This window comes from Argentina silus (assembly GCF_951799395.1).
Source record: "Argentina silus genome assembly, chromosome: 4".
Classification (NCBI taxonomy): Eukaryota; Metazoa; Chordata; class Actinopteri; order Argentiniformes; family Argentinidae; genus Argentina; species Argentina silus.
The window spans coordinates 1660309-1685075 of NC_139658.1; the positions used below are offsets into that span (position 1 = coordinate 1660309).

Sequence of the window (24767 nt, forward strand, 5' to 3'; positions counted from 1 at the left end):
ACCAAATTAGCCAGCCATCCACTTCAATCAGCAAGTGTCAACACGGCCACACAACTTCTAGCACCCAGATCGAGCAAGTAGATGGAGATGGTGAGAGCCAACTTTTAATGTGGTCATGTGTAATATGCCTGTCACATGTAATCTTGTTCCCAGAAACCTCCGCCTGGGGATGAGGTAAGTGCTACTTAACAGTCCCTCAGATGCTCACTGGACTGAAAACTAAAACTGCCTCTTGATTTAGATATTATAATTCTAGTGAACTGGTAAATCACACAAACCTTCTGTCTAAAACGACATTCTGTCTTGGTTGTCCTCTGTGGATCTGTTTGGCACTCCTCTCTTTTCTACCTAACAGACCTGTGTGCCTCCATCATCTTGGCGTGCCTATTCTGCCAGCCGTGGAACTGTTTACTGGCCACAGGGAATGGCTGCTCTGGCTGTGCCTCGTCCCTGTGCTCCTCCCTCTGCTCCACAGTGTGCTGCTGTGAGCCTGTCTCCCTGGAGTCACTACTGGATATGACCCACCACTGTTGGTGCTATAGGTGTCTGGATGGCCACTGCTGCCTGTGTGGGGGAACAGGATGTGACTGTCTCTTCTATGATGTCTGTCTACAGGCCACAGAATGTCTGGATCTGGGCATGGAGATCTCCCAAATGCTCTTCCATTAGTCCAGTGTCAGATATTATGCACATACTCTCAGCTAAATTTCAAGGCTAATATCTATTCCTCTCAATTACCTACAGAGATTTTGGGGGTAACTAACACTAAGTCTCATTGGTTCCTTTTATCTAGAAGTTGGAACAGGAGTGACAGATATGTACTTGCACCTAGCACAATATACTGTAACACTAGAAAGCTCATCACAACCACAGCTCCTCAAGAACTGAGGTGATAATTGAACTGTCAAAGCTCAAGAGTGATATGATACATTAGGGAGTGGATGAAATTGTGGAGAGGCAATGGTTCGAACCAGAGAAAAAGCTGACTACAGGCACTGAATCTTATGGGACCAGGGGAAGTACAATTAGGGGTGCCACTGCACTCTAACTACAGTTTATTGAATGGAGTGAATTACTCAACCATAAATCTACTGATGCATGAATGTCATCAGTTCAGAGCTAAGTGCCTCTAAGTGGGGGTGAATGAAGTACGGCCAGAGAGGATATTATTTAAAATTCTTAGCTGCAAGAAAATTATCAAGAATTTGCATGGTAATATTATTATGGACATTCAATGTAGCATGACTTTTAATAATATATTTCACTGTCAGGCTGGGGCTGACAAACAATTGCAGTGCTATATTACTTCTTTATAACAGAATAAAAGTCATTAAATGAATCATTTAACACAGAATCCTACACTTTTGTTCTGAATAGTTTAAGTTTTTTAAAACATTAGTATTTTTGAACTCTCTCTCTCTCTCTCTCTATATATATATATATATATATATATATATATATAAAATAAAGGTGAAATAAGGTGAAAGTATAAAAATACTGCCCTTAATGTGTCAAAATTAGCATGAATTTAATCTCAGTCGTTGGGGGAATATGAACATCAATATTAGGCAGCAGAAACATGCAATGTGGTAAAAACTCAACATGACCTTAGTGAAGCTATTGCCCTATTGCTTTTTCCAATTAAATGATTTCAATCTGAGGGCGAGTCAGCTGGGAAAAAGGCAGGAAGAGGGTTTATGAAATAGAGCCCACACATTTACACATCTTAGTGCTTAATCACTTAAAACTATTTCCTAAGGTCCCCAGTTGTGTATTTCAAGATGAAAATGAATCATCGTAGTGGAGAGCATATCATTAACGAGAATCTGTTTCTTTCTCAAATTTATTTAATTTAAAATATGCACCTCGGATAACTTATTTCAGAATTTATAAAAGAAAAAAAGTGTTAGTAAAATAAAATGGTGTGCAACAACATCTTCCCTTACAGCTGTCAAAGAGGTTTGTGTTGTGAAAAGAATTGAAAATCAGAACAGTAACATTTAAACAGTATTGGAAAATACAAGATCTAATATCAAAACACAGCTGTATTCAATTCACTTTTAGACCATAGTATACATAGAACATTGAGATCATTGCATTGCATTTTGAGTTTATATAGATCTCAGACATGTACTGTAGAGAGATCTCACATCATGTTCATTGCACTGGAGTAAGAACATCTTTTACTGTACATAAGGCAAGTTTAGGGGAGTATGTGTACCCATCTTCTGTGGCATGGAGGAAAGGCATGTTTCATATACAGTGTCCTGCATACGTAATGGGACAGTGAAGCATGTTTCTTCTTTTGGCTCTATAACTCAAAAAATGTGGATTAAATCAAACAATTACTATGAAGTAAGTATATATTCTCATCTTTTATTTGTGTACATATTGGGTTCACCATTTAGAAATGACAACACTTTTTATACATTGTCCCCCTGTTTCAGGGCATCAAAAGTAAGGGGACTGGTGTTTCTGGTTAGTCACATAATTTGTGCAGGCATAAGAGACCTGTCAATGTCTAGTATTGATTCTAGGCTTTGCGTTTGTTTGCCTTTGGAGTCTGCTACTGGTGTGAACAGCAGACTCCAAAGGCAGGTGTCAATGGAAGTCAAAGAAGCCTTTATTTGGTTGAATGATCTGAAAAAACCCCATCAGAAACATATCTAAAACCTTAGCCTTGCCCAAATCAACAGTTTTGAACATCATTAAAAAACATCATTGGCTGGTAAGCCAAGGAAGATAGGCGTGAATGTGTCCGAGACCGCCATCTGTAGAACGTCACCAGCCAAACTACAGTGGCTTCATTGCAAGGTGAAAACCACTAGTTATCCTCAAAGGATGGTAAGGTTACAGTTTGCTAAAAAGCTTACACAGGTCTGGAAAAAGGTCTTGTGGACAGATAAGATTAATATCATAATGTACATGAGGACAGTTTGGAGAAAAAAGCATCTGCCCAAGATGTACAGCATACCACCTCATACATGTGAAATGTATGTGAAACATGGTGGAGGGGGTGTTATGGTTTGGGCATGCATCGCTGCCATTAAAACTGGCTAACTTGTCTTAATTGGCGATGCAACTGCTGATGGGAGCAGCAAAATCTATTCTGAAGTGTACAGAAACATTTTGTCTGCTTGAGTACAAGCAAATGCCTCCAAATTCATTGGAATGGCGCTTCATCATATACTAAGACAATGACCTAAAACATACAGTACTACCATGGCAACTAGTGAGTTTTTCAGGACCAAAAAGTGGAAAGTTCTTCAATCTTCAGATCTAAATCCAATTGAAAAATGCATTTAATTTCCTGATAAGATTTTAGGCAAAAATAACTGAAAACAAACAACAACTGAAGATCGCTGCAGTACAGGCCTGGCAGAGCATCACCAGAGAAGATACCCAGCATATATATATATATATATGTGTGTGTGAACAGATGATTGTATGTAATTAGCATTACAGGCATGTATACATGAGGAACACCCAGAAAACGCACACGGTAAGGTAATAAGGCTTATCAATGTGAATTGGCTTCCGGTCAAGAAATTGGCCGACGTGAAATCAGACTGCACACTGAGGAAGGCTGGACACCAGGACACCAGCATTCATGACTGTATACCATGTAATTATAAAAAACTGCACACAGCCATGTACATTTTTATGACACTTTCATTCTTAGATGACCAACTGTACAATTATCCGGTTACACATTAGACAAATCCAAAACCACCTAAATTCAAACTCCCTTGTGGCATAAATGCATAGTTTAAGGTTTTGCAGTAGATACAGCGTATAACTACTTCAGTTGGGAAAAGAGGATACTGGTTGCCTTCAAAAGGTCAGTGAACTCTCTGAATTTGTAACAATATGAGGAGACAAATTCTTAGCAATATCATTGTAAGTTCACTCTTGTGCGAAATATACAATCTTGAAAAACGTGCTACCCAGAATGTTGCCCTGCAATCAACATAATAAAGAATAGCACTTGAAGTAAAATAACCAGCCATAGTGGTATAAAATGATAGTATTATTTATCAGAAACTGTTATAAGTTATCAGGCTGTATTTCCAACAAGTAGGCTAATATAAAAATACAATACACCCGTATAAATACAAACATCTACTGATTATTCTGTTAACCTGATTCGGCCAACTAGCTACAGCAGTTTTTGTTTTACTTCTCCTTTTCTATTGTTCACAAATATCGTCATCTGTACACAATGGACAAACGCTTTCATAAAATTAATTGACTATGCAAAAAAAGGTGCAGTAAAATTTTTTGAAGTAAAACTTTTTTAAACGATAAGATACAGTAAATATTGATTTCATAACACAACGTGCCAAATTACCTTGAAATATCCCTTTGGTAATTTCTAGTTAGACAACCCCTAGAAGAATAGACATGCAATGTGTGCACTTTCAGCTAACAAACCCTGATTCTAGTCAGTTCAAATAAAAACTGAAGAAGATACAACATGATGAAACAAACAAGAACCTCACAGCTTTCTTCCCTAAAGTTAGTGTGCAAAATATATATACTTTAAAATTATGCAATAAAACTACTATATTTGCTCTTTAATGTCTGTGCAGGGATATCTTGAAGTAATTGTCCATTATTCCCAAGCCCTTATTTTACAATGTTCCGTTTGAAAAATATTGCATAATAGAGTACAGAAAATGCTTTGCCATTCCAGAAGGGACCACTATTGATTTCAAATGGCAGGGAGAGGTCTTAAAAAGCCTTTTATTTTCTACTGATGCATGATTCATACCTTTCTTTTTGATGAAACTGTGTAGGCTAATTGTTTCATAGCAGAGTCCAATGCTATATGCAGGGTTCCAACCCTGGCGGCTTCTCTGTTTCAGGGTTAGACTGCCTTCTCCCTACCCTTCTCACTCCCCAAATCCTCCTGTGTGACCCCAGTCTGACCCTGTCACGAGTAGTCCTCCATGCTGAAGCTGCTCCTAGAACTGCTGGTCTTTGAGGCGCCTGGTGAAATGGGAGAAAACAAGTGGTCAGCCACCTTCTCTGTGGACAGGGTGCACCCTTCTTCCATAAGAATGTCCCCCAAGCTGACGTCTGGGTAGAGCATAGTGGTGGAGGGGTCATCCAGCTCAGTGAAGCTCAGACTCCCCAGGTCTAGGAGGCTGCTGCTGATCACACCCACAGGGGAATCAGAGGAGGGTGGGGAGAGAAAGGAGGCAGGGACAGGATGTCCCATGGCTGCAGCCCCCAGGCTGAGGAGAGTTTGGGAGCAGGCCTCTCCAGCACTGGCACTGGGCACCAGTGACTGGCCCCCATGTGGAGAGTGTTGTTGTTGCTGCTGCTGGAAGAGGGAGGGGTCTGAGTTCAGGCCAGAGGACATGGGGCTGGACAGCACATGGAGCTGAGCCTGCATCTCCAGTTCCTGCAGATGATGACAACAACAATAACAAACAGGGAGCATTAGTCACAGTCAAAGTTCTTTCATATTTGTACCTTGGTCCTACGATGACTTGTACTATTGACCTGTGCTCCAACACAAGTCAATTTCTGTAGTGTTCGGTACTTCCTCACTGATGCAATATACAGCATTTACTACTCATTATTCTCCAACATAAACTATCTTAGCAGTAGAAAAGTACAACAATTGTGTTGACAATGACAAAAAAATTATGACTGACCTGAACGCGTAGCATTAGACTGTGGTTGGCTTGCTCCATCTTCTTCTGACGCATCTCTATCTCCTTAGCCCTCAGCTGCTCCTTCTGTAACTTCCTGATGTAGTCCACTGAGGCCTTCAGAATGGTGCCCTTATTCCAGCGCATCTCCCTAAAGCCATGAGAGAAGAGAGAAATAACTCTCAATCAAATACATATGAAATATTGCTTTATCATAGCCAAGAAATCCTGATTTAGGAATTAATTACCTGAAATTGAAGTTTCCATTCTGAACTGATTCAGTCATTCAAAGTCTTAAAATAAAAGGAAATTAATAAAAAGAAACTCACGGGTCACTTGACTTGGGTAAAATTGCTCCCAGCTCCTTTATACGGTCATTGATGTTAAACCTCCGCCTCCTCTCAACTTTTCAGTGAGGAGACACCATGCAGACAAAGAAAAAGAGATATGAATCTCACTGCCACTTTTAAGAAGAACAAGTGTGGAGAACCATGATAGTAGGTTCAGAACTACAGTATATAGAATGCAGAAGCAGAAAAAACATGACTCACTGAGGTTATGGGTGTCTTTCTTCTGCCTCTCCTTCATTAGAGTTTTGGCATCTGCATCTAAGATACAACATCTAATTTCAGTTATTGTTGGAAAATCTGAAAACCAAGCAATGTGATGAACAGGCATGAATACCAGGGATAGGAACTTGCGGTGGACATACCAGTGTATTCCCTTTTAATGTTAGGTAGATCAGCAGGGCAGGAGTTGCTGACAGTGAGGGTAACTGCTGCCATTCCAGGACTATGGTATACATCCAGGAGGTTGCCGGGGAGCTTTAAGAAATGAGGAGAAACACTGTATTAACATTGCAGCCAACAAAAAAAAACAATTAAAAACCAGCATGCGCTTCCTCAGGGTAACAAATTCCCTTTTTAAACTCTTCCAAGGAAACAAGATCCTGAACTTTTTGCCTTGATTCGTTGTGAGTGAGATTGAAATCCGGTATTTATTTTCTGATTTTTATCAAAGAACAACAAAGGCATCAATGTTCCCAGAATGGAGTATATCAATGTCAAAGCCAATGAAGACCAACCAACAGCAATGTAGAGATCACAATGTGTGAGACGCTGACATGACACATAGAAGTAAATGGCAATCAAGTAAAACTTCCAACAAGCGCAGTCTTCAACAAATGCCAGTCTCCAATAATAGCCTTGTCACTAATGATATTGAAGCAAATAAACGGTCCCTATTGAACGCCAGGCCAAAATCCATTGTTTACCGGTATGTAATCTCTGTTGATATTAGCAGATTATTAAAGCGAAGCATTTGATTCTGAGCAAGCGTTGCAACATGACCGGTATTCTACAGTCTGACAGGATCAGCTTTGAATGGAAACTATCATATATTACCATATCTGTCAATGGTGGATATATGATCTCAGGATGGTATATTCAGCACTGTCATATCCCAGGTTTGAGCTGCAGTTGGTGGTGAACCAAAAAACGCCTGGGCTACTAAAATAAGTTTCATAGTATCTTTAGAACCATCTCTTAAATATTCCCACATACTGCAGAAAAGCTATGTTAGTACAGAGGTATAATAATAATGTCGCTTATCAACTCTAAACATTATCATGTTTTGGTTATCAAGACACATTTTTAATGACAAAGTGTTATCAACGTGATTGATTTTCAGAATATTTTTTATTTTCATGCTCCTGCAGCAAAACCAAAATCGTAATCTTCGGGACTCAATTTCTTCAATCCCTTTCCCACTAACAGGTTGAAATTAACAAAGTAGAAGTCTTGTGAGACCCCACTATCTCAACTATACACACTGTCACCTAGTTGCCTACCCCATCCGGACAACACTGGCGTGAGGAGTGTTCGCAAATGCCAGAAGTGTATGTTTACTCCTATGCCAGCACTGAATTCCTGTTTGAGAATTCCAACCAAGATATTGCAAGATCATTCAAAGAATGATCGTTGTTCAGTGTTCATAGCTTGGTATTGCATGATCTAATTGGATAAACCCCACAAACATTCATCCTCGTCCTCAATTTAAATTGCCGCAAAATTGTCAGGATCAATTCCTACTGATTTTGTTTTACAATTACTCTCTCTTGTTCCACACATTTACTATGCGCTGTTAACAAACAAAAACATTAGTGTTCTATGAAATACAACTTAAAAATTAGACTTATAACCTCCAGTATACAGACTTGCACTACATACCGTGTTCGGTAGCTGAAGACCAGAGTCAATTAAAGTCATGATGTCATCATTGAAGCTTGATTCAAGACTGATGATGTCGTCAATTACGTCATCAATCTGGAAAGACACATATCTAACCAATACATTGAATAACCCAACAACTTAAACATTTCATACAAGCCACAAATATACACTCACGGCCACTTTATTAGGTACACCTTGCTAGTACCGGGTTGGACCCCCTTTTGCCTTCAGAACTGCCTTAATTCTTTGTGGCATAGATTCAACAAGGTGCTGGAAACATTCCTCCGAGATTTTGGTCCATATTGACATGATAGCATCACACAGTTGCTGCAGATTTGTCGGCTGCACATCCATGATGCGAATCTCCAGTTCCACCACATCCCAAAGGTGCTTTATTGGATTGAGATCTGGTGACTGTGGAGGCCATTGGAGTACAGTGAACTCATTGTCATGTTCAAGAAACCAGTGTGAGATGATTTGAGCTTTGTGACATGGCGCGTTATCCTGCTGGAAGTAGCCATCAGAAGATGGGTACACTGTGGTCATAAAAGGATGGACATGGTCAGCAACAATACTCAGGTAGGCTGTGGCGTTTAAACAATGTTCAATTGGTACTAAGGGGCCCAAAGTGTGCCAAGAAAATATCCCCCACACCATTACACCACCACCACCAGCCTGAACCATTGATATAAGGCAGGATGGATCCATGCTTTCATGTTGTTTACATGAAATTCTGACCATACCATCTGAATGTCGCAGCAGAAATCGAGACTCATCAGACCAGGCAACGTTTTTCCAATCTTCCATTGTCCAATTTTGGTGAGCCCGTGCGAATTGTAGCCTCAGTTTCCTGTTCTTGGCTGACAGGAGTGGCACCCGGTGTGGTCTTCTGCTGCTGTAGCCCATCTGCTTCAAGGTTCGACGTGTTGTGCATTCAGAGATGGTCTTCTGCATACCTTGGTTGTAACTAGTGGTTATTTGAGTTACTGTTGCCTTTTTATCACCTCGAACCAGTCTGGCCATTCTCCTCTGACCTCTGGCATCAACAAGGCATTTTCACCCAGAGAACTGCCGCTCACTGGATATTTTCTCTTTTTCGGACCATTCTCTGTAAACCCTAGAGATGGTTGTGCGTGAAAATCCCAGTAGATCAGCAGTTTCTGAAATACTCAGACCAGCCCGTCTGGCACCAACAACCATGCCACGTTCAAAGTCACTTAAATCACCTTTCTTCACCATTCTGATGCTCAGTTTGAACGTCAGCAGGTTGTCTTGACCATGTCTACATGCCTAAATGCATTGAGTTGCTGCCATGTGATTGGTTGATTAGATATTTGCGTTAACGAGCAGTTGAACAGGTGTACCTAAGAAAGTGGCCGGTGAGTGTACATTCTTAAGTAGGCCTAAATTCAAATTACGCTTACATTTCCTTGTGTTATATTACTTACTTGAAAATTATAGGAAGATACTGTGACACTTAACAAGTAATGATCTTGTCCTAGTGGAGAATGACTTTAAAAGGCATGTGTGTAAATGAGTTGTTCATATCATTAAGCTGCTGGTGCAGTATTTAACACCATACCGTGATGCGAAGCCAACAAGGGCAAGATGACAAGAGAAGACATGTATTCTCATTGTGAGATGTCATTAAACCAAAAGTAAAAAGAAATATGCGAACAGTAGGTTAGACATTTAATCTTTCTTTAAGAAAATGTATTTTCTCCTGATTTAACCACTGACTGATGTACCACACTATGACAAGGTATTTTCGGACATTCTCCCTTACCTCCTCTTTGTTGGATCCAAGGTTGAGCAAAGCCATCGGGCTGTTGGGAACACTGTTGGCAGTTGGAGCCATCTTGGGAGCAGAACTGGACTGAGGTACAGGAGACACCCCTAGGGTCTGAGTTACCACCTGGTTGCCGAGAGTAGTGGAGAGGTATTGCTTCACCTGCTGTCTCTGAGCCTGTTGGATGTGGTACTTGGTAGGGTTCTCCAGGTGGGTCTGCACCTATCATCAGATTTAAAGACAGGACAATTAAATCAAACAGCCAACATAGAATATCACTTACAATTTAAATGCAACACAAAAACTCATGGTTTGGGGAAAGAATAATAGTGAATGAGTGTATGTGTAGCAGAGTAACATATAACTGTGCCAAATGTTGCATGCCAAACACGTTCGTGTTGGAGCTCCTCCGACAACAAGCCTTTAGATGTTGAGTCTCACCTTCAGCACCTCAACAGGCACCTGTGTGGGAGGTGGGCAAGCAAGTGTTGGGGGTAGAGAAACAGAGATGGCAGGGGTGGCATCAGATGCCCTAAGCTGAGCCATAGAGGCCTGCTGCTTGGCCTCACGTTTCTCCTGCTCCTGGGCTTGCTCCCGCATCAGCTGCTGCCGTAGTAACACACGCGATGACATGGTTCAAAGTTGGGGTGTATGCCTGGATGTAAAAAAGGAGCAGGGAGAGTAGTGAGATGTGTATAATATTCATATAGCCTAGGCCGAGTGGACCTCACAACTGTAAATATGTGGGGTCGAAGGCTCCCCTACTGTGGTTGCCGAGGGGACTGACTTGAAGATTTGTTTCCCGATTGCAATACCTCATTGTGAACCTGAAGTCCTTTACTTCCATACTACTTTGAAAGAATCTTCCGATCGCAATTTAGACCATTTCAATTTGCTGTTTTAGACGGAAACCTACCAAACCTTGTTTTCTGATGCACCGAGTTTCTCAATTATCGCTTGAAACAATTCACTGAACAACACCAGCACACCAGTCTAATTATTGATCTTGTGGCACAATTAATTGTTGTCAGCCACAATATGTGGACGGGCAGTGCATCAGCAAACATGGTGCAGCCACAATAGGGGAGCCTCGGACCCCACTTACATACAGTTGTAAGATCCGCTCTGGCTATTTTTTCGTATTTGTTTATCAGGATCCCCACATTCTTGGAATGATTACACAACAATGCATTCTCTTTGCTACCAATACTACCCCACTGAAGCCACTCTCAACCACTTAACCAACCAACTATACCACTCTCAACCACTCAACCCACTCCACTGAACTATCCCAGGATTATCCTATCTATCAATGACCTTGTAACATACTATCTATCTAACCTTCTATCTTTCTAACCTTCAACTACCTAGCATCATCCCTTCTTCCTTTCATCTGTCACTACTGCTTCACTCAGTATAACCCATGCGGATTAACCTCAATTGTTTTGATCTTTCTATACCTCTCCTCTTTCATCTATCCATTCATCCCTCCATCCAGTCAATTAACGTAACCAACCTCTCACTTTCTTTCACCTACCCAGAAAATATTCATCAACCCTGATAAAGAAAGCTTTCTCATGGAGTGAGAACGTCAAAACGTTAACCCTAGGTCCGTCTATCATGAATCTTAGAGTGGTCACATCTCTTCAGCCCTATCGTTCAACGTCAACTAGCTACATATGATATTAGCCTGCAAATATCACGATGTTTATTCAAAAAGACTACACATCGGCCCATCTGTGAATAGGAATATAATTCAATTTTCATATTGTCTGTATAGTCACAGATGGGACTAGACTACGTATCTAGTTACAGACGTTAGTTAGCTAGCTAGTTAAGTTTCCGTAGCTAACATTACATGTAGTTTATACTTGTCAACAAATGCTAACTGCTTGTACGCTATTGTTTCTATGAAGAAAACACCGACAGTTTTCTGCAGTAAGTGTAATGACAACATGAACTGACAGGTAAATGTACACTATTTCGCATTATTTGTGATAATTTCAACAGTTTTAAAAAGTCCCGAAACGGCTTTTTTTCTTGACAGCGGACTTGGAACTCTCAACTCGTCCCCCTTGGGACAGTATTGTGGCCAGAACGTTTGACCACGCTAGTGTTAAGCACCACGGTCCACTCGCAAGTCAGCTGTCACTCTGTTTAAATGCTGCCTGGCAAATGATAAAACTCGAGACCTATAGCTCGCTCATACACATACCTTTGGTTCAAATATTCGCGAGTAACGTCTGCCACGAAATCGTGATCAGGGTTTGCGAGCTTGCTTGCTTGCCATATCGAAACAGGAAGTTATGGCAGGCTGAGTTAGAGATTCTTCTTTCTAAGTAACTAAACTTAGCTATCTTACCAGCTACTGCTAACCATTGAACTGATTGAAAAACGGTGATAACATCTCTTAATGTAAGGTAAAAGTACTCATTTCACATTTAGCCAGCTCTGTTAACTGTACTACTCGCTAGTTTACTTGCTTGGGAGTCAACACGGACCTGTTTAACAGTAGCACACATTTTGTAACTTGTGATTTGAAGCGTAAACAGGAAACAGCCTATAGGCCCTATAGACGTTCTACAGTTGCCACGCCCCTCCACTGTAGTACGGAAGTGGGGTTTTCCAATGGAGTAGGCTACAATTGTCCTTTGACTACAATGCAGATGATTGATGGTGATGACAGCTAACTATGTTGATATGACACTCCAAATCCATGAAAAAGTTTATTGAAACATAAATATAACAGTGAATGTCGAAAGTGGCCAACAGTGAGCTATTTGTCGTGGGGTCAATGGGGAAACTCGACCTCCGTACCCCAGATTTCGGGATTTGAAAAATTCCGGCATGGCATAGGGCTACCGTCTTAATTCCGTCTATGTTTACTTCGACTTTTTGCACTAACCTTTGTAGCATTGAGCAGGGAAAATGTTAGTACTAGTCTACAATAATCATGGTGACAGCTAAATTCACAAGTGACATAACTGATTTTGAGCCACAAATTAAAGACATGAACATGACAGTAGATTCTGGGGAGGAGTTGACTGTCGTCTCCCGTTTCTTGATCATCTGTTTTAGAAAATGATTGTGTTTGAGAGGATACATTTTGAGCAGTTGTCAACCAGCGCGGATCACTGCCTTTCAATACCTGTTGCATGATTGGGATAGAATCGGTCCGACTTGCTCAAACATTTTTGGCTGCTTGAGATTTATGCGAGTCTCAAGATCGAGGCGCTGTGAAGCCCCGCAGGGTTCTGATGCGGTAAGATAGTTGAACTAAGCTCATGAGGCATTTATTATCTTCAAGAGTCAATGGCTATATCATTCTTTTTTTTTTAAATAGATAGACCAATTCCTGATTGGCCCTTTAACTTTATGTAATGTAAAACATGCAGTGAAAAACGAACACAAAACCAATCACGAACATATATATAATTACCAAAAACTTATGACAATAATGACAACTATAAAGATGAAAAAGCTGTAAAAAAATAAAAATAATAATAATAATGTTTTGATAGACACAAAAATAAACACAGGCTTAGTTGATATTTTATTTACATCCTTATCAGCTGTCTGAAAATGCAAAGTTCATTGCAGATGTCAGAGTGTCAGAAAGTTTTGTAGCGATTTTGTCTGAAAAGAAAATAGAGAAAAAGATAAATCAGAGAAACCTAGATTATCATTTACACTTTAATGACAAAGTCTTGTATGTGGATTAGTGTTGCATGATGTACCGGTTCTACAAAAGTGTCACGATACCCTGCTTTGAAAACGGTTCTATACTAAGACAATTTGGAACCGTTTTTTTTTTTTTTTTTTTTTTAAACCATGACTGCCTGACACAGTATTTACTTTCAGCTGTGCGGAATATTATCTTCTAAGTGTAATATGTCTATATGCTCGCGGGGGCATGCATAGTGGGCGTGTGTGACTGGGAAGGACAACACTAAACAATCGCACATGCGGCTTTGACAAGAAGGAAGGAAGGATGGAAGCTCCAAGTGTCGATGCTGGCTGTCCCAAACTTATTGATAAAAAGGATGCCAGAAGTGAAATCTGCCATTACTTTGCTTATAGAGCCAATGATGATGCCTAGCCGACCGAAATCACGAAGCCTATTTGTAAAATATGTTACAAGGCAGTTCACACGTTCAGGAATGGAAATTAAGTTCAGCATGTCCTCAAATATTAAGTCAAGCAAGCGAGTGAGTTTAAAAAAACAGTCTCCTCCTCTCCTGGTGAACTGTGATCACTGATGTTCCATCCCTGTACATGTTAATCTATTAATATTCTTGTGAATTTAGTTACATTTAAAAATGGAATCTCAAGATTAGGTTAAAATCTACATACCATAACTTAGTGAAATATTAATGTAATTGAGATTTCCATGTTCTGTTATTTATTAGGACATTCTTTTACTTTTGCCTGATGTTTTTTTGGTTGCCGTGGTATCGTTTAAGAATTGAAATCATGATACTTAAACTGGTATCGGTATCTAAGTCAACATTTTGGTATCATGACAACACTAATGTGGACACAAAGTGATCTGCAAATTTGAAAAAAAAGGTTTTGTGTTAGCACATGAAAAAGGTCATACCAGCTCTTTTCTGTTGCTTCTTCCTGTTCTTGCCGGCAGCCAAAAGTGCCTGGCCCTGGTGAAGAGGGTCTACATTCAAGATATCCTTTAAATCCAGTTTCCTAGAGGCAGCAGCTGCAGCTCGACCTGTCTTTGACTTCTGAGTTTTTATCTCCACAGTCATAGGTCCAAACTATTGTGAGCAGGGAAGGGAGGGACAGAGATGTAGAAAGACAATTTTGAACGATCCATAACACTTAACAAAAATAGCCATCTAGTTGAAAGTAAAAGCACTGTAGTACCTCATGGTCCTGATCATCATCCATGGATTCACTTTTATCCTTTAACTCAACATCCTCTAAGGTTCCACCTTCCATTTCCAAGTCACAAGGGGGTTCTCCCTGATCACCCTGAGTCATCCCAGAGGTAGCCATGCAGAAACCCATTTGGACATCAGCGCAAGAGGACTCTGCAAGAGATATACATTTTGTTATGTTCTTTGTTCCCTTATTGATCACTTATTGGTTGCCATTACTAAAATAAATGTATGTGCATCATACCAGCTAGCACTGCCTGGTTTCCTTTCTCCAGTTCCTCCCAGTCGAAAGCTTTTCCCATCTCAGCCACAATCTCAGCACTGACATGAGTGGGAAGAGTGTGCGTCTCTGGAGGGTGTGTAAAGTAGCTGATCCTACCACTACAAGACAAGACAAGACAAGACAAGACAGTTAATAATGGGAGGCATAATGAGATTTTATTAGGTAGTGGTTCCCGGTATACTTGGACCGGTAGCATGCAGCTTACACCGGTGTAATTCTCACCACACAGTCCATAGCGTTATTTTCCCATTACACCCGGCAAGTGCAGGAGCTGACGTTTATTAAATGAATACAATGGCATATGCGATGCGCGTGATCAGTGACACTGGAAGATATTTAGACTGCTACGTTAGCCAGAGAGAAAAACGTTCTGAAGCTAGCAGACAGTACCACTTTTTAACAATGGTATTACCAGTGTAGCATTTTGTATTTTGGCAGGCAGGTATACCGGTTTGAAAATTCTGATTCCAGCCCAAGCCTAGTTTCCAGAACCCTAAATGTTTTTGTACCCACCCTGTCCAGTCCATTAGGACACTCTTTGCCGCTTTGTCATTATCAGGTAGTCCGCCCTTCCTAAGCTTGCCTTGTCGCCGGGCCAGCATAGCCAGGAACTCCAGAGCTGTATGAAAGTCTGGAACACCATAGTGTTCCATGATCTATGAGGAACAAAATGGAGGAACATGATGACACTGAAATGAAATAAGACAATGCATAGAAGATAAATAAAAAACATGAGAAAAATACTTTCTATACCTGTGTCTTATTACAGCGTCTTAAGATGGCCTCAACAGGAGGAAGAGGATCTACAAGCTGTTCGATCTTTACACAATTCCGAAGGATCATGGCTGCATCCGTTGTTGAGGTAGCCATGACAATACCCGGACAATCTAAAAGCTTGATGTGTTTGTCCAAGTGTATTTCCTGAAGGCACCTAAAAGTCATCATACAGGTCAGTTAAGCAGGGAAACAACATTTAGGCCAGGACATAAATACATGCAAAACTCTCTACTTACTTTGTCACACCAGGTGTGGCTCCAACATTACATGCACGTGCCCTCTTCAAACTGTTTATCAGACTGCTCTTTCCAACATTAGGAAAGCCTAAAAAAAGAGAAAGCCATAACTTAATGTAGGCCTACAACATGCTAAAGATAAGGTGCCCAATGGTGGTGTACCTACCCACTACACCAACAGTGATGGCTGTCTTGATGTCTAGGTTGCGGCAGTAGTTTCCAAGCAGTTTCATCAGACAATCTGCACCCACACAGGCGCTGCTACCCAGGAGCTCAGAAGAGGCTTGGGTGACTGGTACATTACTGCGCTTCTGCAAATGAAAAACAGAAAATGCTTTAAAACTGTCACAAAGCTTACAGGGATGGTTTGAGACAGCAAGACCAAAGATATTGTATGGAAGTTGAATGGATAAATAATCATTATGCAACAATATTCTCACCAAATTCTTGTTCTGCTGCTGAGTTGAAGCTTTAAATGCCACAGTGGGAAATTCATTTCGAAGATACTTGATCCATTTCTCCACAATGTCCTTAGAAACCAGGTCTGGGAATAATATACAGTGGAATGGAACAAGAATTATCCTATTAATGAAAGACAATCTGGGGTAAATGTAGGAATTCTGATGCCGATTACAGATTTGTGCATATTCATATAATATGCCATTTAGCAGATGCTTTTATCCAAAGCAATTTACAGTACAGTGAGTGCATAATTGTTTGGTATATATGGTCCCAGTGGAAATCAAACCGATGACCTTAGTGTTACAAGCACCATGCTCTACCAACTGAGCCACACAGGACCATTTTATTTCACTAATTTCTCTGACTTACCAATTTTATTAAGCACAAGAACTATTTTCTTGTCAGTGCCACTCTGAATGACAGCCTGCTCCACCTGGGGACATCTGCAGCCGAGGGGGTCACGGGCATCCAGAACCTCCAATATCACATCAGAGGCCTCAACCACCTTCACTCAGAACAGGGTATATGGCAAAGTCTTTTAATCACTTCATACTGTAAGCCAGCATTCCCTAAAGGCTGGGACACACTCCATGTTTTTTGTCTACGGGCTTTAAACACCGGAGAGCCTGGTCACGCCAAATCGTACTGAACTGGTAATCGGTATGGCATACATGTTACGGGAAATGTGTGAAAACGGAAAATGTATACATATAATATAATCTAGACATTTCCTGTTGCAACAGTTAATGTGGACAGAGACGCATGTTTGAACTGCAGTAGACCAGTGCGCAAATCGTGACATTCAGGAAATCCTCATAACCTGGCAGTGAAACAATTACACCTCCAAGTGGGCTGACGGACTGGTTTGTGTAGTATACCAAGAACTGTTGTTTCCACTCTGGCATAGGGAGAAGTCCATAAAAGGCCATATGGGTATTACACTTTGTGGGCTGCAGCGTTATGTTTTACCCCAGAGTTTACTCCAATTTCCTACAGTTTGGAAAAATGAATGGGGAACTCACCGGGAGCCCATAGACCGGGCTAAAACGTGTAGTGTCCGCCCCCCTTTATCCACTAGCTCTATTCTACTGAACTTCAACAATCTTTGAGAAATGGGTAACATTGTCACTAACATTGTCACTCAAGCACAATACTGGATAGTCTGTCAGTTTATAATTCAAATCCACTCATCACACGTTATAAGGGTAACTTGCCTTTTTAAATTCCCTGTAGTATGCTTTTCGTGAGTTCTCGCTTTCAAAATTGACATGCTTCTCTAAACTCTGCATCTCAGTTTCCTGCAAACAAAGAAGAAAAAATCTCATCACAGAAAGTGGCATGACTGTGTGTGAGTCAAGCCCTGAGAAATATCTCTGGAGAGTCCAGGTATTAACTGTCAAACACACAGTGCTGAGCCACAATGACAGCAATTGGATTTTCAAACATGTCTGTAGCAAAACCAGTGTATATACAATAAAACAGTTTTTTGTTGTTGTGGTTTAAGAAAACTATCAATGGTGCAGGTAAAGGAGAGTTTCAGGTTTACATCAATGTAGCACAATCTAGGATGGATGGAACTGTGATGGACTTGCTGTGGGTGCAGAGTAGCAGCCTATAACAGTCAAAACACTGACTCTCCAGAGGTCATTTTGAGAATCTCAAGGTTGGGTATCCATCAGAAAAAAACAGGTTTCAATATATCTATTACCCTCTGTTCAAACTCTCGTTGTCGCTGCTGAATATCTTTTTGGAAGGTATCCAGACTTCTCCTCTTCATCAGTTCTCTTTCTCTTGACAACTTCTGTTTTTCTTGGAGCTCCTGAAGCTGAAAAGGTCAAGAGCACACATTCAATTCCATATCAAACAAAGTGCATTGAAACACACTCAGCAGTTGAGTAGATTTTTCCAAATATGTTGTATTGAGCTTAGCCCTGAACATGCCCTAGATAAAACTGTATATACTCTCGGTCATGCAACCATCTATATTATTTGGCCCACACAAAATCACAAATTCCTCTCGAGCTTCTGCCATGACTCACCAATCTAAAGGGCTTTTTGGACTTCAAGCATCCTTTTGTCAAACGCCTCGCCAATTGATATCGAAAAAATGGCAATGTTGTGTTTTTTCCTCTGCATGCATACGATACTTTAACACATCATGTGTTGAAGCAGCTTGTAAAAAACTAAAGACTATACAGTGGCATTTTTCAATATGGTTGACAAAATGTGCTTGTCAAGGTACGCCAACAATTAAATATCAACCCATAGGTAGAGTAGTAGTAGAGGATGCTAGCAGTCAAAGGTCTCTAGATGACTGAGTCATGGCAGAATATTAGCTTGAGAGAGAGAGAGGACTTTATTGATGTGATCTCCCATGGTCCAAATTCATAGATGGTTGCATGGCCTAGACTAGAGTATATGTAATTTTCTCTAGGGCATGTTCAGGGCTATATTGTATGGAACCCAATGCCAGCGTTGAGTTAATGTCATCATGGTTCACCCTTTTCCTTCTCATTTCTTCTGGTTTTCTATGCTCCTTGAGATGTCCCACAGATGACACGTCTGGATTCCTCATTCCTGTCGGAACGTCAGTTTGCTGCCCATCTTGGGTCTCAAAATGAAAAAAGGATACTCAGTATAGCAAACTAGCAAGTTGAAAACACTGATGCAAGAGTTCAGTGAAATCGCCAGAGTCGACTCTACAGGCTTCTGTATATCTGACTTGATTTCATTGGTATCCTTGTAGCTACCAATGTCAGATGTAGCCTATATAAGCCTGTAGATTTGACCTCAGCTAAGTGATACTGTTTTGTCAACTGCTTTGTGCTACATATAGGCTAAATGCCCAATATTTCAAGGTATTGTTGGCAAAGAAACCAACGTAAGTACAGGTTGCTTTTAACATAACTTCTACGAATCACCTGGCAGTAGAGTTGCGATTAGTGCTGGGCTGTTAACTGCAATGGGGGTTTTCTGTTTTTAAACAACTACTTGGCCGACATTGCTTCAATAATTTGAATTCCATTTAGTTCGGTTTCAGGGTTCTCCCCAGGATTGAGAGAGAAATCAAATCAAGCACAAGCTGTGTAAACATTCGGTAACATTGTAGGATTTGTAGGAACATTGTAGTAATATTAACAGTCGGAGGGATTGGCACAGAAAACATACTAATACTAATTACAAGGACCACAATCTATTGCGCCTATAAGGTTAATTGGAGTACAAACATTCTGTCGTAATGTCTTTATTTAGTGCGTTTGAAGTTTGACTTTACAATGGGCTGTTAACAGGGAGATGTCTTCATCAGCCTGATTTGTTGCCAAACTGCTCTTACACCCCTTGGCCGATAGGGATGAAAAAGCTTGCCATCTACTCCAATCCCTGGAGGCTTGGCTTGCAGTGGCTACACTGCTAGTTTACTCAGTCCACTCAGCCATCTTCTAATTGTTAAACATCTTTGCTTGTATTGCAAGCTTGGGGAGGAGGCGAGGAGCCACTTGCCATACTATTGAAACGCTACTAAATATGGTGACCACTTATCGGTTTCCGGGTCACAGAGGACATGACCACGGAGGAGTCGAGGAGAGGAGAGATTTTCTGACAATTGAGAAAGGGCTAGAGTCATGTATCGAAATAAAAATGACTATGCCATGACAGTTTGTAATAAAATCCTTCCTTCAACTCACACCGGTTTGTCGGGTGGTTGTCCCATTTTGTTGGGCATCCAGCTTGCCAAATGTGCCTTGCAAAAAAACTTTTTAACTACTCAAGGGGTATACTACCAGAGAATCAATATATCCTTAGAATGGTGCTGTGAAAATATGAACTAGGGGTGTTATGCCGGGTGTACGCTACACAAGTTAGGCCCCAATTTAGCTGTCTCAGGCATGTTTTTGAGAACTGAGACAATGTTGCCTACTCGGGTCACACGGTCGTCACCAACGTTCGTTTAATGTGAGTGGGTCAGAGACGCAATCAGAGGGCTACCTCAACCTACGCTACAGCATCTTGTAGAATTCCTGAGAAAGAACACGAGAACGTCTTTTTCTCTCCCTGTGCTGAAGCACCGTACACACATACAGCGATTTTATCTTGAAACTCCATCGAGGTTGGCATGGGTAAATCACTTGTGGGCGTTTCTTCTCCACTACTCGTAGCGTGTAGCGAAATCAACCATGTATTTAATATTCACACAACAACACAATTCAGATATTATTTATTTATTAGAAAAAATCTACAAATGCAGGGAGGGAGGGAGTGACCCTAGTGGACGAAACGGCCCTGATGCTAGCTGGATAAAGTTTACCACAGGTCGTGGCATGTAAATGAGCTAATATGTCAGGACAGAACGTAAATCCATCCCGTCGAATGGCTTGTTAAAACTCAGCCATTTTTTAACACGCTACGTTATGACCGATATGAAAAAATATACCATGATGACCTTTTGGGGCATATCGCCCAGCCCTAAAAGACTTTAGGATTTTGAAAGTCCTGTACTACTAGTGTACGCCGGCATAACAGAGCTAACTTTAGGTCCAACTCGGGATTTGGTCAGTCAGCTAACTCCTTTAGTTCGCTATTAAATTACTTTGTAAAGCACATTTTGCAATACAAAACGGACAACCACCCGACGACACATCATGTGAGTTAAAGTAGGATTTTATTGCGTGTCTTGACGGAGTACTTTTTATTTCGATACGTGACAAAGTCTCCGACCATGCAGTGAAGCAGGATGCTATCCGGCTAGCTAGTTTGTTAATCAACAACATACCTTTTTTTTCCCTCGGAAAGCGAGTCGTTTCGCCTTTTTTTGTTCTGCAAAAGAACCAAAACGGGACAAGTAGTTACACACGACAGACATAACATTTATTTATGTTAATCGAATACAGTAAAATAACATCAACATGTAAACGGTACATACTGGTTTTAGACATGATTTCACATGTGGACTAATACAGCGGATCTGACGTTTTCATATGTCATTAACAACATCCGGTTGATCTTCAAAATAAAAGCACGCATATACCCGGTATTCATATCATCCTACAGTACATGTCATACATGTTTAGGGAGTTTCATACTAAACACAAACACCTACCAAACGTACACATCTTTTTTTTTTTAAAGTCGGTATATTCATCATTTATTACTGCATTAGTACACACACACACACACACACACACACACACACACACACACACACACACACACACACACACACACACACACACACACACACACACACACACGACCGGCCCAAACACGCCCACAGGGAGACTTGTAAGCATCCTTGCATAAGGAGCCTCTTAACCGGCCAATCCAGGTGAAACGTCCTATCCTCTTTGTATTTTAGGATAAGATGTGTAGGATCTGATATTCTACCTGACATGACCTAAGGGTTCATTGATCAAATGTATCTGTAAAATCCTGCACTTACTAGATGACTATGGACTGACTGACTGATTTGTGCTTCCACTCTTAAGCTACTCTCAACTCACTTGCTTGTGGACCAACTCAGATAGAATATATTGTAGGTTGTTCGATTGAGTAATTTTTGGACAGAACCTCACTAAAAGTGTAGTTTAAGCTAGTCTGTGAGAGGTTATCAGAAGTGGGCAGAGTCCATGGAGTTACAGTATCTGTTTGGATCTGGAAGGTGAGGGTGACTGTTATTATTAACCACAGAAGACAACACTGTAGTTTACCAGTTTGCTGCATATTTTATTTTCATCAGAAAACAATGTTAGCAGCTACTGTATATATATTTTTCAATTTTGTGTATTTGCATGTTTGTCTAAAATAAAAGGCTTTATGACAGTTATTGATTTAATTTATGACAGTATCAATAAACAAACAACAACTTTATACATGCTTACGATATATCTGTATCGTTTCCGGGCAAAATGCCACAGGTTGTGAATTCTGGTGTAAAAATATTTTAGTTTACAAATCTTTCAACTGGAGCCATGTCATGTCAGTGAACTAACATGTTTCTGATTGCTTTGAACAATTTGTTTTGTTCTCAGTGTGCTATAAACAATCTACAAATAAGTATATACAACTCTCCCCTGATTTTTATGGGTGTGTTATACACTACACAAAACACTTTATTAGGAACACCTGTACACCTTCTCATGGTGGAGGTGGTGTAATGCTGTAGGGAATGTTTTCTTGGCACACCTTGGGCCCGTTAATACCAATCAATCATCGCTTGAATGAATAAATATCATCTTTCCCGCTAGGTGGTCCTGGGGAACCAGAAAGGGACTGAGTGATGTTGTTGGTTTCCAGGGGGATAGGGATGAAGAAGTCCTCATTTTATTCTCGTTAACCTGCCCAATATTCCAAAACCTTTCAAAATCCAGTTCTGATATTTATCACTTTCTTCTCCGGTAATTCTAAATGCCGCTTCAGTGTCTCAGTTGGAGCTCTAAAGTTCATCTCAATCCCTGATGGAGGACTGAATTCACTTTTATAAGGCCTTAAGAGTTCAACAATAGTATCATAGTGCCCCAGCCTTATCGCTTCAAAGGAAGGATTTCCAGTCATTTCCTCCTACCTAAACGCACACACACACACACACACACACACACACACATGCATACACACAAATAAACAACCACACATTCTTTGAACTTAATCTAGTTTCCCTGTGCAAAAAACAGGTTAATAAGGATGATCCCATTTCCCAACACAGATCAGTGTTACTGCAGCCAGCTAATCTGCCAGTCAATCCTGTTAAGGCGGCTAATCACACGCATTTTGGCCCTCTGTAATCCGCTCTCTGTTGATTTAACTCTGGCTTTGTGCTGGATGTCTTGGCATTTTGGGACTAACCTGTAAATCCCCCTGACAGCTGCTTTATTCTGCAGTGCTATGCTGTCTTGACGGAGATACAGAGGACTAAATTGCAAACAATTGAAATCAGGGTCACATGAAAAAATAGTCGGTGATAACTGCTGAGTTTGCTTTGTATTTGTTTATGATATGTATTGTAACATTACAGCACTATGTAGGCCTTATGATGGAGTAAAGAGTTACCTAAAGGGTTAGGGTAAGGATTAGGGTTAGGGTTAGGGTGAGCTGGACTATTTATATTCATGTTTTGATTTCTTATACTGTACTGAGGTTTTCATAAATTAGTTTTTTTCTCGAATAAAATAGATTGTCTACCTTACCTGCTTACCTGATGCATCTGGATTCTTCTCCTAATACACATCAGACCAACATACAGTACATGTTTTACATCTTCAACGAAAGAGTCCTGAGAAAATGTTTTGTAAGATCTCTTATGAATTACTTTAGGCCCTGCTTTGGTACTTTGGATTTCCTCTGCAGCATTAGTGAAGATATGATGGTTGCCGTGGATGGTTGCCGTTCGGCTCGCTGCTGCTCAACCTCGCTTGAGACAACAAATTTCGAGTCTAATGTTTTGGATTAATTCTCTTCATCATGATAATATCTATCCATTGTGCGATGCACCTATAATCTCTAAAGGGAGAACGTGATAACGTGTGTAGTATCACGACTTTTTTTTAAAGCATCTCTAAGCCCACTTTATTTTCTGTATTGGATGTATTGTTGTCATCTTGTGAGCAGGCTACATTTCCTCTATGGTACAGCAAAGATTGGCTTGACTTGACTTGACTTGACTTGACTTGACTTGACCACGTAGGCTATACTGTACACTGAAATAGACTCAAATTGTGTGTGCACATTTTTGTATTGTATTTATTGCTTTCTCTCTGCACACACACTATCCACTGTACAGTGCTGTTACTCAGCTAGGCATATCCAATCAACTTCTCTGTCCTCCACAACTAGCAGTTATCCAATTAATTAATCAAATTAAGTCATCCAATTAATACATCTGTTCTCCAGCCAGTGTGTGCTCCATACAAACAAATATACATAACATGTAATTTCCAGTAGAAAATGTAAATCAACAATATCAAACAGGTTCACAGAGTTGGTTCTGGGTATGGGTACAGTATATGTATGCACACTTTCATAGATAACTTATTCCCTGGTTAATGTAAAAAAAAGTATGTATAGGTATTATACATATTATTTGTGTTGAACAAGTTAGATGACACTAACACATCCATGTAAATTCAGGTAGGCCAGCATGACATTTTGAAGATGGTTTGATGTCTAACTTAAAAGACGAAAAAGTAGATACATTTAGATGAGTCCCCATTGAGAGCGAGTGGCACGTAGTGAATGGTATTTGAGTATTATGGAGTATTATATATATATAGCTTCAAATGTATAAATCAAGTGACACCAGTCTGGATTTTGTGAAAGTTGTGAAAGTGGTGTTTTTAGATTAAGTTGTTAAAGGCCTAGGGCTAGACAGAGCAGAAAATGTCTGCCCCATTGACACCCATTCAGCTGTAAATGGATTTGGAATATAGCTTTAAAGTATTAA

General features: G+C 40.4%; 1 protein-coding gene across 1 annotated transcript; it reads right to left on the reverse strand.

Moving 5' to 3' along the window:
• Nucleotides 1–1865: 1865 nt before the first annotated feature.
• gnl3l (G protein nucleolar 3 like) lies at nucleotides 1866–21295 on the reverse strand. Its single transcript, XM_083668837.1, is given in 24 exon segments — nucleotides 1866–5410; nucleotides 5667–5814; nucleotides 5993–6068; nucleotides 6215–6271; nucleotides 6376–6487; nucleotides 7892–7987; nucleotides 9681–9905; nucleotides 10125–10319; nucleotides 10323–10338; nucleotides 14268–14455; nucleotides 14565–14731; nucleotides 14823–14959; nucleotides 15375–15519; nucleotides 15522–15609; nucleotides 15612–15792; nucleotides 15875–15962; nucleotides 16041–16185; nucleotides 16315–16418; nucleotides 16706–16841; nucleotides 17551–17634; nucleotides 18045–18161; nucleotides 18837–18947; nucleotides 21108–21151; nucleotides 21258–21295. Coding segments are annotated over 24 exon segments (3147 nt in total). The 5' UTR covers nucleotides 21271–21295; the 3' UTR covers nucleotides 1866–4936.
• Between the last annotated feature and the right edge of the window lie 3472 nt (nucleotides 21296–24767).